The sequence below is a fragment of the Ovis aries genome, chromosome 2, assembly GCF_016772045.2.
Source record: "Ovis aries strain OAR_USU_Benz2616 breed Rambouillet chromosome 2, ARS-UI_Ramb_v3.0, whole genome shotgun sequence".
NCBI lineage: Eukaryota > Metazoa > Chordata > Mammalia > Artiodactyla > Bovidae > Ovis > Ovis aries.
Genome location: NC_056055.1, coordinates 135,585,105 through 135,604,405, shown reverse-complemented (window position 1 = coordinate 135,604,405; position 19,301 = coordinate 135,585,105). Strand labels below are relative to the sequence as shown.

Here is a 19,301-nt window from a genome sequence, read left to right as displayed (position 1 = left end):
TGTTATTTTCCTTAGACTGCTTTTCAAGTGATTCTTAATTGTTTAGCTCTTTGCCCCAAAGAGGCAAAAAATATGTGAATAACTTTGTTATGTAGCAAATTTTTTTGTCAGACAAAAGTTTAAAATTTAGTCAAGTATATTTGTTACTATAAGGCATTTTGATTTCATGCTTCAAAATGTCTGCCTCACCTGAAAATAAATATAACCTCTGCATTTTCTTCTAGTATGTATGTATATTGGAGAAGGAAATGGCAGCCCACTCCAGTGTTCTTGCCTGGAGAATCCCAGGGACGGGGGGCCCTGGTGGGCTGCCATCTATGGGGTCACACAGAGTCAGACACGACTGAAGTGACTTAGCAGCAGCAGCAGCAGCATGTATGTGTATATTTGGAAAAAAAAAAGTTCTTTCTATGGAATTTATTTTTGCAGGTGTTATGAAGTAGGGTTCTAACTTTTTCAAAGAGGTGACCAATTATTCTAATACCATTTATAAACAAAACACATTGTTTGTTCAGATATAGAATGCAGAGTTTCTTCAGGGGAAAAAATTGCATACAATTTCATATTGAAGTACAGCTCAAAGTTAAGAATCATGATGGAGTTCTGCTCTATAATGGTTCAAATTTTTAAAATTATGCTCACTTTTATAACTCTCATCCTATATACTTTTTCTACCAGTACCTACCCTCTAACTGATGATGGTAATTCATTAATAACTTGAAATTGCTCCTTTCAGTAAGAATCATGACCTTTCTAACCCCCTGTTGAAACAAGGAATCATAGAGAAACTGTCTTTTCTTTTAGTTGTTTTTTCCCTTGAATGTTACTATTCTATTCCTTTGTTTAATCTGATAATACTGGTCTTAGAAATAGAAGATCCAAATTCACAAAAATAGCTCAGCCTGTTTTCAGCTGTCTTCCCCATTCACAATTAATATAAAAATTTCAATTGACCTGTAATTTGTCTTTTATATTTCTTGCTTATGGACTAATACTACATATTTGTTATTGTCTTTTCTACTAAGAATAACTAATAGTTTGTGGTTAATAGATTAACTCAAACTAGAACAATGATTTTTCCCAAAGAATTTCATTCCTTCTTTGTTTAAAGAATAGAAAGGGAACTGAACCAGACATTGACACCAGGATCAACAAACCTTGTCTGTAGAGGTGATTTGGAATTTGGTTAGACTTGTGTGTGTGCGTGTGCATTCACATGCACATATGTGTCTGTGTATTTATTTATTTTTATTTTTCAATTGTTCAGGAAAAAGCCAAAACAATGTTGGACAACATGAGCAAACTGGAGAAAGAACTGTTCAAAGAGATGGAATCAATCCTTCAAAACAAGCATCTTCATGTGGATAAAATTGTTAGTCTTTTTCATCAGTGTACAGAAGATGAAATTAGAATTTATAAGTCAAATGTTAGTTCTTAGTGATCACATAAATGGTCAGCAATCATCCTCAAAGTTAGAATCCATTGCTTTGGTAAATAATATAAACTTAGTTTGAGCAGATCTGACTATTCTTTAATAGCATTCAAGTGATAGCATGGCTATTAAAACTATGTATAGCTTTGACGAAATATTGAAAAAGGAAATAAGATTGGAATTGGACATATAGATCATGGATAGTCAGGTGTTGCTTCAGGTATTGACGTATACATTTTGTTAGCCATGATATCTTAAAAAAATCACAATAATGAAATGTCCAATTCTGCATAAAGCATGAAACATTAAAATAATGTATGCCTTTATTTATTATAATTATATATTGTCCTCAATTTTCTCAGTTACAGTAAGAAAGCAAATTTTTCTTTTTAATGGAAAATATTGTCTCAACTAATAAATTTTTTGTGCTTTAGGCAAGTATTAGCCAGCTCTAGCAAAATTTTCTAGATTTACACATTGTTTTATTAGTGTTTTAATTATGCAAATTTTTTATTAAACTCAAACGTGGTCTTTGTCAAGACTTAGCTGACCAATGAGCTTTTAGCTCTAATTATCTGGCATTCTTTCACCCATGCTCCTTACTTAGAGCATTTCTGGGAGATCAGGACATGAAATAAGCCAAGACCCTAGGAGATACTGTTTTGGTGTCTCAAATCTCTCATCCTTTACTTCTGTTCATTCAAGGAAAACAGGAATGGGATCAGTTCAGTTCAGTTCAGTGGCTCAGTTGTGTCTGACTCTGCGACCCCATGAGCCACAGCATGCCAGGCCTCCCTGTCTATCACCAACTCCCGGAGTTTACCCAAACTCATGTCCATTGAGTCAGTGATGCCATCTAACAATCTCATCCTCTGTCCTCCCCTTCTCCTCCTGCCTTCAATCTTTCCCAACATCAGGGTCTTTTCAAATGAGTCAGCTCTTTGCATCAGGTGGCCAAAATACTGAAGTTTCAGCTTTAACATCAGTCCTTCCAATGAACACCCAGGACCAATTTCACTTAGGATGGACTGGTTGGATCTCCTTGCAGTCCAAGGGACTTGCAAGAGTCTTCTCCAACACCACAGTTCAAAAGCATCAATTCTTCTGCGTTCAGCCCTCTTTATAGTCCAACTCTCACATCCATACATGACCACTGGACAAACCATAGCCTTGACTAGACGGACCTTTGTTGACAAAGTAATGTCTCTGCTTTTTAATATGCTGTCTAGGTTGGTCATAACTTTCCTTCCAAGGAGTGGAATAGTGGTGATGAAATAGAAATATTAGCATATTATAAACATTGAAATGCTATAATGTATAATGTATTATGAGCATTATATATGAGTAATAGTATCTGCCCCCAAATTATAAAACTTTGTTAAAGTTACACAGAGATTACCAAGAAAGACTCAAAGTTGCAAATATAAACAAAAGAAAAATCCAGCTCAAAATGACATGGTATTTATTGGTTTCTAGAAATTTCTATTTTAGGTATTTGATTACACTGTCATATTTATTGGTCACTAGCTCAGATGTAAAGAATCTACCTGCAATGTGGAAGACCTGGGTTCAATCCCTGGGTTGGGAGGATCCCCTGGAGAAGGGAGTGAATGGCTACCCACTGCAGTATTCTTGCCTGGAGTATTCCATGGACAGATGAGCCTGGAGGTCTACAGTCCATAGGGTTGCAAATAGTCGGATATGAATGAAGCAACTTAGCATGCACACACATCATTGCAATTAGGATTGTTAGTAAAATACTGGGTTACTATTATTGCTAAAGAGTGCTCAGAAATTGTTTTAAATTTTATCTTAAAAATCATCATCTGACAGCTTTTGTCTAACAATAGGGCTTCCATTACAAAAGAAAACTTTATCAAGTACTCAGTTAATTCTGGTTTGTCTTACATATAGTTCAGGGGTAGGTTCTTAAATCATGAAGTGCCTTAGCCAACCCCATGTGCCCCCTCTCTCTTTTTTAATATATGAGGAATCTAAGGGTAAGCAGTTCAGTGATTTATTGAGGCACAGAAATGTGAGTCTTATTTCTCTCTCTAGGGCCTGCATGTTTTCGCTTTCTCCTTTGAACCATGCTAGACCAAACTAGCACCAGGCTCTTATCTGGACCACTGCAGTTAAGTTCTGCTACACCCATTTGTGCTCTTTATCTTTAGCCATGTGGGTCACTGCAGCCAAAATGACCTATTAAAATTTTAAATCTGATCATGAATTTCCCTCCAAATTAAAAAAAATAGATTATTTTTGGTTTAAAGCAAAATTGAGCAGAAGGTAGAGTTGTCACGTACCCCTATTCCTCCCCTCCACTATCAACATGTCACACCAGAGTGCTACGTTTGTTATAATTGATGAACCTACATTGACACATCATTATCACCCCAAATCCAGAGTTTACATTAGGGTTCACTCATTGTACATCCTGTGGGTTTGGACAAATGAATAATGACATGTATCTACAATTATACTATCATACAGAACAGTTGCATCGCTCTATCCTCTGTGCTTCACCTATTCATCCCTCTCTTCCTCTAACCCCTGGCAGCCACTCACCTTTTATTGTCTCCACAGTTTTGGCTTTTCCAGAGTATTATATAAGTGAAATTCTACAGTATATAGCCTTTTCAGATTGTCTCTATAACTTAGTAATATAAGTTTCCTCTATGTCTTTTCATGGCTTGATAGCTCATTTCTCTTTAGTGAGGAATAATATTCCATTATCTGGTTATCCTGGTTGCTGACATCCACTACTGAAGGGCATCTTGGTTGCTTCTATGTTTTGGCAATTATAAATAGAGCTGCTATAAATATCTGTGTGCAGGTTTTTGTGTAGACATGTTTTCAACTCATTGGAGTAAGTACCCAGGAACATGAGTGTTGGATATCATGGTAAGAGTATGTTTAGTTTTATAAGAAACTGCCAAACTGTCTTCTAAAGTGATTACTGTACCACTTTGCTTTCCTACTGGCAATGAATAAGAGTTCCTATTGTTCCACATCCTTACCAACATTTGATGTTGTCAGTGTTCTGGATTTGGGCCATTCTAATAGGTGAGTCTGAGTGAACTCGGAGTTGGTGATGGACAGGGAGGCCTGGCGTGCTGCGATTCATGGGGTCGCAAAGAGTCGGACACGACTGAGCGACTGAACTGAACTGAACTGAATAGGTATGTAGTAGTATCTCATTGTTTTAATTTGTATTTCCCTAATGACATACGATGCAAAGCACCTTTTAATATGCTTATTTGCCATCTCTGTATCTTCTTTGGTGAGATATCTGTTCAGATCTTCTGCTCATTTTTAGAAATCAAGTTGTTAATTTTCTTACTGAATCTAAAACTCTTTTAAAACAGTCACTGAGACAAGTCCCAACCCTTACCAGCTATCAACAAGATTCTGCTTCTGTCTGTCTTATTTGTGCTTTTGTCATGGTTTTTTTTTAAAGTTTCTATTCTGCTCTTTCAGTTCCTTGAATGTGCTCAGTTCCCTCATCATGACTATATCCTCTGCCTGCATCATTCATTTCATGTGCTCTTTAAGAGAGAGTTCTGCTGAAACATGACTTCTTTAGGGAAGTTTTCCCCACACAAGGTTGGGTCTCTTGATACACACTTTCAGAGCCACATGAGAGCCTCATCGCAAATGTAATTAAATGTTTAACACCTCTCTCTCTCACAGCAGAATAGAAGCTTTATGAGGCTAGGAACCACATTTTCCCCCACTGTTGTGTACTTAGTATTCAGCATTATGTCTGGCACAAGGTACATGCTCAATAAACATCTGTTAAATTAACATTTGAGGACTGATGGAAAAAATTTACACAGTCCTCTTCTCTGTTTGTAAAGTTGAGAATGTTAGCTAGACAATCTATCTGTATAGCTTGGAAGATAAGATAGCCTTTTATTAAGGTTGATGTCAATCTGTTCCCTTTTTCCATAATCAAAATAGGAATAACTCCCCAAATAAAGACAAGAATTATTACATTAATGTTTATAAAATAGCCAATTAATTTATAAAACATTTTGGGAGACTTTATAAATCTGAAATGGTATTTGGGCTTTGGTCCTTGAGTGGGTAATTAATGCTTTGTAGTATATTTTAGAAAATTTAAGGTTTTCTTAAATTTCATGGGTTTCTTAAGAGTAAAAAATATAGTAGCTCAAATTAAGTACTTTTTTGGTCAGTCCTTAAATGGTGTGGTTCATTATTTACCATCACATAATAAAGCAAGGGAATAATCTAATAAACTGAGTATTTTAGAGCAAGCTAGTTTGATCTTTGATGAAAACATCAATTTGTATATTAATTTTTTTGTATATTAATTTTTAATGAAAATATTTACCCTAGAAATAATTATGCCACCTAGAATTTTGGAAATCTAGTTCCTTTTGTAATTTTGCTTTAAAACAGGTTTTATGGAGTGAATGTTTTCTCTTTTTGATTGATTTTAGGCTTTTATCATAATAATTGGAGAAATTTATCATCCTGTCTTTTTCTGAAAAACGGTGATATTTCTGATCCTGTTTCCAACCGTAACTCAATCACTTGACCATCTAGTTTAGTGATCTAAAGTAATTTAATATTATACATGATATGAGGTATGATGGGGCAAAACTAAGCTGTATTCTGCTGCATAGCAAATGTGACATAATACTTTTACATTATTTTTGTGCTTTTAGAAATTTACTGATCGTTAATTATTATTCTTAAAATGCCAAGCGCATTTAACCTTATTCTAAAAAATACTGAAATTTAAACACAAGTTAGGCATGGAATTACACATTGATAACAAAGAAAAGAACAACTGATCATGCTGAAGATTAGTATAAAAGTGGCAGCTTTTAATCAAAATTGTATTGGATAATTTTTTCAGCTGTGACCCTACATATTAAAAATTATGAAATATGTGAGGATGTTAATGTCATACTGACTCATGAATAAATGGCAATCCACTCCAGTACTATTGCCTGGAAAATCCCATGGACAGAGGAGCCTGGCAGGCTGCAGTCTATGGGGTCGCAAAGAGTCGGACACGACTGAACGACTTCACTTCACCGAGTGCATACTTGGGCAAGGTCCTGTGCACAGGTCCTATAGGGTCATGAAGGATAGTCAGTCTCAGGAGATCCACTTAAGGAAACATTGAGAATCTATAGAAAAGACCTCTCTGATGGCTTCTGCATTATTTGGATTACTCAAAGAAAAGACACTGGCAATGCAAGTTAAAATAGGTATTTTATTGAGAAACTTGCTCTGTCAGTGAGCAAGTAAAAGTTACAAACATTTTTATTTAATAAAACTAGCATATCCTTAATTCTAAAAACATCTCTTAAAAACTTCCATTATCTGAAACTGCAGATCTTTCTGAGTCAGGGTTTTCTTTTAGTGCTTCCATGGAAAAAGACGCTTCCAATTCCCTTCATGCAAATAACATGTGTAATATGACTTGTTCACAAGCAAAACAAATTCCCCACTTGAGTTTGTGTTGCTTGCATGCATATGAATTAGTATCTTTATTGCTATAACTATAAGTCTCCTGGTACAGCAATGAGGCTTTATGCTTACTCCTGAGCATTCTGAGAGTTATTATGTGGTCATTAAAAAAAAAGTTATGTAGCAAGACAGTTCTGCTGAAAACCCCATTCCCTTATTAAACTTAAAATTGGTATAGATTAATACTACACATTAATGTGTAATTTACTTATTAAATACCCTAGGCTTCCATGCAGGGTTTTTTTTTGTTGTTACATTTTGTTGCATTAAAAGGGCAGTGATTTAACCCTATAAATTATTTTCTAAATGGCCTTTACATATGACACTAAAAAGTATGAGACAAATAAATATTTGAAACAGTTTTCAATAAGTTAAACCAGTACTGACACCTAACAAGTAGAGATTCAAAGGTCATGCGAATAGATGTCTCTTTAATTGACTGAAGGTAAAGCTTATTTGAGGGCAACATTTAATAATTTTCAAATGTATAAATTTTTATACATGGATATTTAAAACTAAATTGTATATGTAACAGTAGGATGTTAGGTAAAGAATTCTAAAATTTTGACTTGAATAACATAGTTTCTCTTCTTTTTAACTGCAGGGGAAAGGTACAGGGTTATCCTTCTGCTCTGAGACGTTTTGTGCAAACACCAGAAATGACATATCACATGGCAATAATTTTGTTGGCAAATTTAAATGCATCTGCTCAAATTATTATTTTTAGTACAAAAGTTAAAGATTAGACTATACTTCTGTTGATGGATTTTAGAGATAATAATATTTATGGAGGTTTTTATTCCCCTCCTAATGGCACAGATTACTATTTTGGATAGCAAAGCAAGAGAAGATGAACCTTAAAAAAAAAGTGCTTCTAGTTTTTAACGAGTACTATTTGTTGAGGAAAGGGGAAAAATAGAAGAAGGCCTCTCATTACAATCATTAAACTTCTTTTTTTAGGAAATGTTATCAATAAGTGCAAAGTGGTCATAATTTAAGGATCATATCCCCCCAGCAGCACACCTGCCAAATTTGGCAATGTAAAAGAACAGTAAATTGGATGTTGATTTTGAAATTACAGCACACAGTTGGAGGAAGCAATGTTTTAAAATGTTGACATAATTATAGTAATTACTATATTCATTATCAGAACTTTAAATTTTGATTTGGTTCTCTTTTTTCTAAGTCAGTTTTCTGTGTGCTACACATACACATAAAATCACAGAATATTAGCATGGAGTGGGAACATGTCAAGTTTTACAGAAGAGGCAACTGAGGCTCAGAAACATGGTGATTTGCCAAAGGTCCCACAGCTAATAAGTAACAGATCTGAGGCTAGAATATGACTCCATGTGAGCTTGTCTCCTTGATAACTTAGGTCTTAGGGGATGGGGATGAATGCTCAATTTCTTTCTATCTTTCCTGCTGGGGAATGTCTGCATTAATAGTGGGAGGACTCTGTTTAGGACTCTTTTGAAGAAATCTATAAAACAAGTACTCATCCCGAAATTCATATTCATTGGTGATATGTTGGATGACTCCCCCTTGCACCAGTCTATCTCCATATATCACAGCTTCACCACGGTCAGAGGCAAGGCCAACTTCAATGAGCCAGTTCACCAAGTCACAGCCACAGAACGTCCCGGCAGAAGTCTTTGCACCACACCTGTATGTCAAAGGAATGATTCACCCATGTGTTCTGTAAATCTGGTATCAGAACTGCATGATGGAAGACAAGCAAGGAAAAACAGGAGACAGGGAAAGACAGCATGATAGTTCAGAGGTGACAGGAATGAAACTATGCTGAATATAAAGGGCTTTGTTAAATCACCTAACCCTAGAAAGATCTACTGGAGGAAAACAAAATATGCCAATAATGCTTGTGAAAACAGAAACACTTAAAAAATGACTTAGATAATGTAACTGCATCAGCAGAGAAATATTCTTTTTATAGTAGATGGTCTTTTATGATCAGATGAGCTCTGTAGACACCTATTACATATTTTATAAGTTATATTCTTAGTTAAAATACACAATTGTTTTAGGAACATTAGTATTTTTGCAGGCTCTTAAGAAGTGACAATTTTTACTAAGTTATTCAAATCAAACCTTAATATTTTCTGCTTATCACAGTGCCCACAAATAGCCTTTCTTCATGTCCTGAGCAAGATAATCTTATTGATATGATAGGAATTTGTTGCCTTATGAAGCAAGGAAAGGATAAGTGAGATCTGTCTTGCTATAATATTTTTTTCATAGTTGTTGAGTCTGTTCCCACACTGTACATTTCATCCCTGTGATTCATTTATTTTGCAACTGGGAGTCTGTACTTCTCAATCTCCCTCACCTACTTCTTTCTTCCCCTCACCCTTCTCCCCTCTGGCAGCCACTTGTTTGTTGTCTGCATCTGTGACTCTGTTGTTTTGTAATGCTTGCTCATTTGTTTTTTTAGTTTCCACATATAAGTGAAATCAAACAGTATTTATCTTTCTCTGTCTGACTTATTTCACTTTGCATAATGCCCTCCATATTGTTCATCCATGTTGTCACAATGGCAGGATTTCATTCTTCTGTGGCTGGGTTATATTCTGCTGTGTATATATGTATACACTATATACATTCCCACACACACACAATGTCTTCTTTATCAGTTCTACTGAGGGACACAGGTTGGTTTGTTGTTTTTTTAAGATCTTGGCTATTGTAAATAATACAGCAGTGGACAAAGGAGTGCACATTCCTTTTCTAATTAGTGTTTTTAATTTTGGGGGGGTAAATACACAGAAGTGGAATTGCTGGATCATACGGCAGTTCTATTTTTAATTTTTGGAGGAATTTCCATAAGATTCCTCAGATATTTTTAATTTTTTAATTATAAACCCACTTCTTAATTATTTAAAATTTGTCTTCCTAATACAAATACAGGGGTGTCTCAGGTATGAAAAAATAAACAAGGGGAAAAGAAGTGTAAGAAAACCAATTAAGTGAATTCTGTTCATTTTTATACAAATATGTGATAGACAACATGAATCTGTCCACAAGCATTAGTCAAGCTGTAAAACCTAAAGTGCTTGACAATAGGAAACAGTGGCTGAAAATCAAGATGAAACGAGAAATAGGTGACAAAAAATTTTAAAACATTTAATCACGAATATAAATTAGTATTTCATATAAAAATTAAAAGTTAATACACATGAAAAAATTTCTCAAGTACATAAAATATTATTGTAACATCACTATTTTACTTAGTAATAGGATAACTTAATTTATGCTTTGCAACAACAAACATCACTTTGAACAAAAGCCTGAATGTTACATCCCAAGTCTGAGCCTTCTTCCTGCTTGTTGATTTTGAATGTATAGCCCTACACCTTCTAATCTGGACACCAACTGATTCATAGTTGCTTCTGATGGGCTGATCAGGCAGCTACAACTAGTCTAGGAAGCTGTGCAGAGTGACAGAGGATCAGCCACTATGCAGGACTGGAGCCAGCCTGTGCCCGTTCACCATCTGGGGTGGAGGCAGCCTGGCAGCCCTGCAAATGGCAAGAGCTATGCTTCCTAACAGTCAGCAGTCAGAGTGGGCCTGGTGGAGCTAACACAGAGTTCCCTCTCTTAATTTGAAAAAGCAATTTTAAATTGTTGAAACTATCCATAGATAACACTTTGAAATCATTGTGTTTGGCCCTTTAAGGGTGGGAAACTAATTTTTCTTCATAGCTTACCATTCCCAGAAACTAGGCTAGGCCCATTACATAGATTTTGTTATCTAATGCAAACAACCTCCAAGAGCTAGATATTTTAAGGAAGAGGAGAATTAAGGTTTGGAGAATTGAACTTGCCCAATGTCACACAGCTAGTAATCTCCCACAAAGTGACAGACCCAGAGATTGAGTTCTAGAGTTGGTCTCCACCCAGTGAATCCCCTTTCTACTAGCTGAATCAGGATACCTTCTGGTTATAATGAAACATAGTGGCATAATATATGTAAATAAATTATCCTGAATGGTAATTTTCGTAGATTTTCAATTTTTCAGTTACAGACATAAAAGTATTTGCTTCTTTATATCATGTTCTGCTCTTTTTCTGTTTCTCGACAACCAAATATATTGGCACTAGAACATTTGTTTATTCTCTCCTGCTGTATACTCCATGCCTGAGGATTAGAAGAATAAATATGATGTCAACGACTAAGGATTAGGACTTGAGGTGAAAAAATAAGCAGCAGAGTTAATTAAAAGACAGAAATTTCACTTTGCTTTCTTGATAATATCATTAGTAATATGAAATAGCATATTACTAGCATATCCTTAGGAGATAGGGAATATAAAATCACTTCTAAATACAATGTATCTCAAAGTTTCATGAGAGATATTAATGACCAGCATGAACTGAATGTTAATATTCTGCTATATTTTGGTTCATTCTAAAGTTTTCATATTTTATGTGGAAATCATAAGTTAAATGGCATTTTAAAATGTAAAAATTAAAACTATAAACTGACCTGTGGCTATTTTAACTTTTATGTGTATATGTGTTATTGAAAAATAACAAAGTTAGTTACAAGCATGTTAGCCTATCACAAACCAAAATTAATCCTCTAAAATATAATTATCTAGAACCTGTACTTACCTTCTTTCCTTCACAATGTTTTGGATACAGAGGTCACGGTGATAATGGATAAATTGTTGACAGGTCATTTTTATTTCCTCAGGAACAGACGAATCCTTGTTTTCTGCTGTTTCTTTGCTGTTCCATAGGAATTCAAGTCTGAAAACCAAAAATTTTAGGATGAAGTTTTTTAGGAAAGGCAAGCCCTGAGAGAGCTCCTTCTTACTTATCACCCCGTCAATATGGCTGTTCCAAAAGCTATCATTCACCACAGCTGTCATTTACAACACCCAGACATCCCTAGTCTCTGAAGCAGAAATATATTTAACCTGCATTTAGTTTCCTGTTCAGAGCAGGCTTGGGCAGAAGACTTGAACATTTTATAAACCCTCTAGACATGTTTGAACTATTTCAGGATCTACCAAAAAATGAAGTTCCTTAGTCTACATTCTGTAGTTTTAAAATGCAAAAATAATATACAGCAATCAAGCATTTTAATTACCCAGTATCAGTACCAGAGAGACAAATACTGGGATATAGAGTAAAGAACAATTCTCTTTTGCCAAACCAGACAGCAGATCTGTTGACTCTTTTAAATGATCAACATTATGAAGCTAATAACTAAGTGCAGTGACTTTCCTATTACGCCTTTCTTCTTTCTTCAAAGGATTGTGACCAACCCTAGCAACTACATTTCAATAATGATGATGGAAAAAAGGAGAAGAAAGAACAGGAACCATTTACTGGGCACTTTTATATATCCTATAAGATAAATTCCACTAGCACTCCTAGTTTCTACTAATTTTGACTTTGAAAACAAACAAGGAAGTACAAGAATTCTCCCCCCATCCCCACTTCCTCCTACCACCAAAGTGAAGTGTTCCCACTTCATTATTTTTCACAAAGAAATTCCTGACCTGAATTCAAAGAAACTCTTCACCAAGCCAGTTTTAAAAAAATGAAATTCAAAAAGAAGAAAACTTGAGTTTTCTATAAATTGTCAGTGTGATAGAAAAATCCTGTTGTCAAAGGAAAAAGACAACCAAATATAGACCTTTGGGGGCATACTGCTTCTTATGTCCATTTGCAAATACATTTTCAGGTTTCATTTTATTTTATATAGTTAATGGCATAGACAAGTCAGCTTTCATCAATTCCTATTAACATGCAAATTATAATACTGGATTATTGACAGCTCTTCTGACATTTTCCGTGCAGTTATATATAACAAATACGTGAATCAACAGAAAACCTTTCTATGGTGCTTAGGTTAACCATTCTGTAGTCTCCTAGCAGTTTCTAAAGGCTTAAAAATAAAAGTATCTTAATAGAATGGCTTTGTCATTACCTTTACAGTTATAGCTTTATTTCAAAACTAAAATTACCTTCTTTTGAAAGGTAGGATGATTAAATGTTTGTCCAACCCAAAGATGCCAAAGGAAATAAACCCCTATGGAAGAAAACAAAAGGTTCTTATTTTATGAGCTCTACAATAAAAGTTTAAGACAGAAATGAAAAAATTTAGTGCTTGGGGAAGTAAACCTCTGGTGATTAGAGCAACATTTTAAATAGAACACACAGGCAGACTCAAAGTTCAGTGCCTGATGGCAGGTACAGTTGACCCTCTGTATCCACAGATTCTGCATCTATGGATTCAACCTACTGTGGGTCAAAAATATTTGGGGAAAAAGTTCCATAAAGTTCAAGAGAGCAAAAGTTGAATTTGCTGTGTACTGACAGCTATTTTGGAGAAGGAAACGGCAACCCACTCCAGTACTCTTGCCTGGAGAATCCCACGATTGGAGGAGCCTGGCAGGCTACAGTCAGACATGACTGAGCGATTTACATAGCAATTACATTGTATTAGGTGTTATAAGTAACTTAGAGATGATTTAAAGTAAACGGGAGGATGTACATAGGTTATATGCAAATACTATGCCATTTTATATAAGGGATTTGTGCATCCATGGATTTTGGTAACTAAGGGTGTGTCCTGGTGCCAATCCCCCTTGGATACTGAGGGATGGTTTTATGGTATTTGGCTGCTTCTTCCCAATCATCTTTCCTGCTAATTATGATGGGTGATATGAGTGCTGAGCAACCACATTAGCAAGCTAGCTTACTGGAGAAAAATGAAAACATTTAAGGGCTATGTATCTTTTTACCCCCTTTCTGAAAAGAAAATAAAATATCTCCCATTATGCTTAAGTACTTCTTTATTATATTTCTGTTAAAACTTCAGAGACAATAGAATTAATAAGTGCTATAGTGTCTGATTAAAATGTAACTGAACAAAATTTATGTGAAATGAAATTGGCTACTGCTTAGGGAAAGAGTTTGAAGAATTTGGGCATAATGAGGCAAACTAGCACCAGATATTAGCCACACAGCAAGACGATCAGGACTGCCTGGGAAGATGGGAGGCTGGGAACTGCCATCTGTCAGGCACAGCAGGCTAAGAATCTTCATGCAGGTTGGCGTGGGTGAGATGAAGAACGCAGTGACATGAAGAATCTATCTGTCTTGACTTCATATTATAAACTACCAGAAAGGAATGATCTTACTACCACACCTCCCCAGGAGGAAAATGGAATGGGAGCAGGTTTTGTATCTCTCTCCCTTCTTTGAAGCACTTCAGCCATAAGCTGTGGGGGCTGTATTTCAAACGCAACATTCCTGGCATTAGCTTCCGTTTGTGAAGCTCTGTGAGTCCCAGTCCTGGAATGGCTCAGCTTGGAGTGGGCTTTCTGAATGCAAGATACTGAGTAAGACTATGATTTTTCAACCTAGTATTTTATAGTTCAGGTCGTAAACAGTATCACAAAGTGAGGTGGACATCAAGGAGTCCTTTGCATGCTCATGTCTGACTGTAATAAATGGATAGGTCACTAGTCTGTCTAAATATACATGTTATATACTAATACATGTTAACTAAGTCATATGGCCAATTATTTCAGGTTTAATAAGTAAACCCAGTGATTTCAAGTACTGTATTTTTTCAACCTGATACTTAATCTGGGGACTAATATTCTCTAATTAAAAAGCAAGGGATTGAAGTGGAATAAAATTTTCTAATCTTCACATAAAGATATTTTCCCAGTATGCAAAATATCATTTATTCTTTTTTAAAATATTTACTTATTTATTTATATTTGGCTGTTCTGGGTCTTCTTTGCTACGCAGAGGCTTTCTCTAATTGTGGTGAGTGGGGGCTACTCTGTAGCTGTGGTTCTAGGGCTTCTCATTGCAGTGGTTTTTCTTCTTGCAGAGCCCAAACTCTAGGGCATGTGGGCTTAGCTGCCCTGATGTATGTGGGATCTTCCCGGACCAGGGATCAAACCTGTATCCCCTGCATTGGCAGGCATATTCTCAACCACTTCACCACCAAGGACACCTTCATTTATTCTTAAATCTTCAATGGAATTTTAATTTCTAATTTTTAAACTGGGGGGTAAAAGTCTACTTCGCAGATATTATTGTGATGTTTAAATGAAATAATTAATGTAAAATGCTTAAAATGTTTGGCATATGGTATACTTTGAGGGAATTGTGTCTACTATCCTTGGTCAAATTTTATTTATATGCCACATGATTTTTTAAAAAAGATATAAGTACCTGTAGTTCAAGAAACAACAAAATGTAAATGAAATGTGCATTTAAATAAGTGACTAAACTAAAGGCTCAGAGAAGTGAAGTCATTTTCCCAAAGTAACTTATTAAGGCCACAATGAAGTTTAAAAAGAACTTGGAACATCTTGTCCCTGCTTAAATTACCATCCTTTATCTCAAAACTATTTGGTATTTCTGACTAAAACACTCAGTGTGCATTCTGATGACTTTAACCAATATAATAATTCATCTCTACTAGGAGATAGGCAGCAGCTGTCAGCTGTCACGCATACCAGCAGCTGGCAAACAAACCAAACCCTTTTGATTTAGAAGAAAACAACAACATCCGTACCACCACCTCCCAATCAAACCATCCAGGAAAACAGAAACTCCTCAAAGTTCTCAGTAAATAAATACCTGGCCAAAGTTAAACACAGCACAGAAAAACTGTAACTCAACATATAGTCTCCCAGGCTCTTGGTTGAATAGCCACCATAAACAACTGGAAAGATTCTGTAAAGGAAGGAGAAAATAGGACTTTAAAATGAAGCAGGCTGATCATTTCTCTCTATCTAGAACATAGTACAATAATTTATCTACTTAATAATTAGGGAGAAAAGGACTAAAGGGAAAAACACCAAGAGAATACAGAAGCTCTGTCTTTCAAACAAGAGGTTTAAACCTCTCTTCTTGACAGGTGTCATTCAAACAACATCTATTCTGATCAGATTTGAAGAAAGAAGACATGAGCCATAATACAGAAGCTTACATAATACATCAGGACTTCAACTAGCCTAAGACAGGTCTGATTTTAAAATTAGTTTTACAGTGAAAACAATCACATCACCGAGCAGCAATTCTTGGCATCATTTCTTAATTTTTGATTTTTGTTCTTAAACAGCAGCTAAAATGGTGCTGGCTGATATGATTCTATGTAACAAGCATTGCAGTGTGTAAAGTGTAAGAGAATTTCTTCATAGGTTATATGGTCCATTGCCTATCACTAGGCTAGTTATCCTTGAACTATCACAAAGAATTATATAATAACTAGTAATTCACACAAGAAGACTTACAACTAATTTTTAAAAATGCTTTGATAATCAAAGAAATGCATTTAAAAGTGAAGTGCTATATTTCACTTATAAAATTATCAAGTAAAAAATTTATAATAGTCAATGTTTGTGAGAGTAGTTTATAAACCTATACTACTCCTTTGGAAAACAACTTAGTAGAATGCATCCAAAGACACAAAAATATTTATGCTATTTAATCCAGGTTTTCCAACTTTTGAGAATCTACGATAAGGAAATATACTGCATGGAGATGCTTATTAGTGAATTCTAAAAAACTAGGAACAATCCATAAGAAAATGATTGAGTGAATTGTAATGTATATCCTGTACAGTTTATTAAGGAGCTATTTAAAGTAAAAATTAGAACACTTTTGCAGCAACATGAAAATGCTTGACATAAGTCGCAAAGCAGGACATAAATCTGTATGTATTATTAGAACCATGAAAACTATATTAAAAAAGAGAAGGTAGTAGTATGATGGATATTTTTCCTCTTTTCTCTATGGTATCCATTGTATGAAGTGCTTGTATTGTTTTCATAATGTAAAATTATTTTTAAAAGTTTATTTATCTGAGGACTGTCTTCCGAGAGACCATGTAGACATTTATCTACTGAAGTCAGTCAAGGAATAACTTAGGACAAAGTAGCCCTGTATACATCACAGACATAACTGGTTTTACCCCAAATTCTAGGTTCAGAGCATAGGATGAGTAAGTATTCAAAGCAAAATGAGTTACTAAAGCACTTAAGCAACAGAGTAATGTGAATTACTCATTCTTCTTCCTCCCAAAACATTAGCTCACGATTAGGAGATGCTAGTGCTGCGACTCCCCTGGGAAGGAGCAACGAAGTTTCTCCCAGATGCCTGGAAAAAACCTTTGTCAAACATTTAAAGAAATGGCTCCCAAACAAAATCAGAAGAAACATTTACAGCAAACAGGCCAATAATGAGAAGTAAACACAGCAACACATGTCGAGTCAGTTGCTGGTCTCCACTGTGTAGATACTGCTCCTCTTCCTGGGCTAATATGCAGCTCTGGGAGTTACAGCGACTCACACAATGTTCCTCTATAAAACAGTAAGCACAACAATTTGTAATCAGAGCTTTTTATTTGAATGCATTTTAAATTCATAATGACTTCCTAAGCAAACCACTACATATGCACATTCTCAGTTCAGAATCAGTGTATTATTTTAGATGAAATCTAAAGAAGGCTCCTTCATGTTGTTTTAGGATAGTTCTACTTGTAGAGCGTTTTTATCCAAAAAAAACACAAATATATGGAATAGTTCCCTTCTACATTATTCAACAGTGTAACACACACACACATGTGCACACAAATTTTTAAGGCTAATTTAATAACAAGTTTCTCCTGTTATATAAATCTACCTCTTGGTATGAATATCCTATTTGGCTAACAGCAAAGCAAATTTACCACTTGCCTTTCATTAAAGAGTTTAGAATTTGCTTAGAAAAGACCTTTAAGGAACCAAATAAAAAAATATTATACACTTTGTTCTGTTTGCATATGGAAGCAAGTCCAAATCATAAGCATGACTTTTCTTTGGCTGAAAAGAGAAGTGAGAAGCCTTTCACAAGAAACCTTTATTCTCTTACCTCCACTATATAGCTCCACTATATCAATGGCATCAAAAGTAGGAGAAAACATTTTTACAAAAGAGATGCTAGTCTAACAGACAGTCTTATTACAAAAAGTCAGGGCTTAAAAAACACAATTTTACAGCTCTTACCTTCAAGCTTACAAAAACTGTATTTCCTAAAGCCTCTTTTTAGAAAAGAACACACATAAGCATTAAACACGGTATGACATAAGAGCTAACCGCATGGATGAAACTTCACACACAAAAAAGGTTAACAGCAAAAAGAAAGCAGGCTGCGGAACTGTTTATGTAGTATGATCCTGTTTTATAACAATTATTTGTGTATATCTTGGTGTTGAAAAATTCTAGCCGTGTATATAATAAGCTTGGTCTTAAAATATTACATATAAATATTATAAAAATGCATGAAATCCATTTTACTTTTATCTGCATTTTTACATATTACAATATTTGTTTTCATAAAATATGATCAGAAAATCTAAGAAGCTCCTATGTTAAAAAGGTTCTTTCAGGAATCAGCATATTAGTGGAGAAATGACATAAGCAAATTGTAAAGGGATTCTGGGGGCAAAAAAAAAAGTCTCCACCTGGGGATGATGAATCAAATCACATGCTGAATTTGTCAATGGACTTTACTATTAGGTATATTGTGTAGGAAGGAAAAAGTAAGGAGTAAAGCCTTGGGAATTCTGATGTAAAGAAATATTGGCTTTAGAAAAGGGGCACACAAATGACTTGAAACAACTGTAACTGGATACCAAGAGAGGTTTCCTGCTGAATGTAAGTGAAGGCTCAATATCTGCCCGAACAATAACTACAACATTTGCTGCTGCTACTATGCTTATTTTTAAATTTTTATTTATTTATTTTGGCCATACTGCACAGCTTGTAGGATCTTCCCTGACCAGGGCTTGAACCTGGGCCACCATAGTGAATGGCCAGAATTCTAACCACTAGGTCACCAGGGAAGTCCCCGCTTCCGTGTTTAATAAACATTTGGTTTGTACATTACTTACTGTGCTAAGTGATTAGCATGCATCATTTCTTATAATATTCACAACATTTTTAAAATATAAAAACATTTGGCAGCAAAACAGCTGACATGCTCCATCATAAAGAGGACTTTTTGGGGTTTCTCTCTCTACTTTGATTTTTAAAAACAGGCATAATTGATTGAAGGTACATTGTAATTTACATATATTCAGTTGTTTTAAATAATTTGAAATTCAGACCATAAATGTGATTCAGTCTGTTATCTATACATCAAAAGATTATTATTTTTAAAGATTTTTATTATTTTATAAGAAAGGGCATATTTTAAAGCATATGGATTCAAAATGTAATTAACCACTGACTAATTAGTCCTGGCCCTGGGGGAATGGAGTGGGGAAAAGTCTCAGCTTCTAAAATGAGATGCCAAAAAGAAAATAATGATCCTTAGGGCA

General features: G+C 35.1%; 2 protein-coding genes across 20 annotated transcripts in view; one reads left to right on the top strand and one right to left on the bottom strand.

The window, feature by feature from the left end:
* Positions 1-11,459, top strand: part of SCRN3 (secernin 3) — a 40,598-nt gene extending 29,139 nt beyond the window's left edge. For all 8 annotated transcript variants that reach the window (XM_012133407.5, XM_012133419.5, XM_012133412.4 and 5 more), the window contains one exon: positions 1,268-11,459. In XM_012133407.5, coding sequence (XP_011988797.3) covers positions 1,268-1,438 — 171 coding nt within the window. In that variant the 3' untranslated portion in view covers positions 1,439-11,459. The remainder of the gene's footprint in view (positions 1-1,267) is intronic.
* Positions 6,664-19,301, bottom strand: part of GPR155 (G protein-coupled receptor 155) — a 40,047-nt gene continuing 27,409 nt past the window's right edge. For 6 of the 12 annotated variants that reach the window (XM_060409750.1, XM_060409752.1, XM_042243704.1 and 3 more), the window contains 5 exons: positions 17,165-17,301; positions 15,578-15,673; positions 12,937-13,001; positions 11,573-11,710; positions 6,664-11,096 (listed from right to left, as the gene is read on the bottom strand). In XM_060409750.1, coding sequence (XP_060265733.1) covers positions 11,069-11,096; positions 11,573-11,710; positions 12,937-13,001; positions 15,578-15,673; positions 17,165-17,301 — 464 coding nt within the window. In that variant the 3' untranslated portion in view covers positions 6,664-11,068. The remainder of the gene's footprint in view (positions 11,097-11,572; positions 11,711-12,936; positions 13,002-15,577; positions 15,674-17,164; positions 17,302-19,301) is intronic. The other 6 variants (XM_042243702.1, XM_060409747.1, XM_042243699.1 and 3 more) reach the window with 1 other exon arrangement.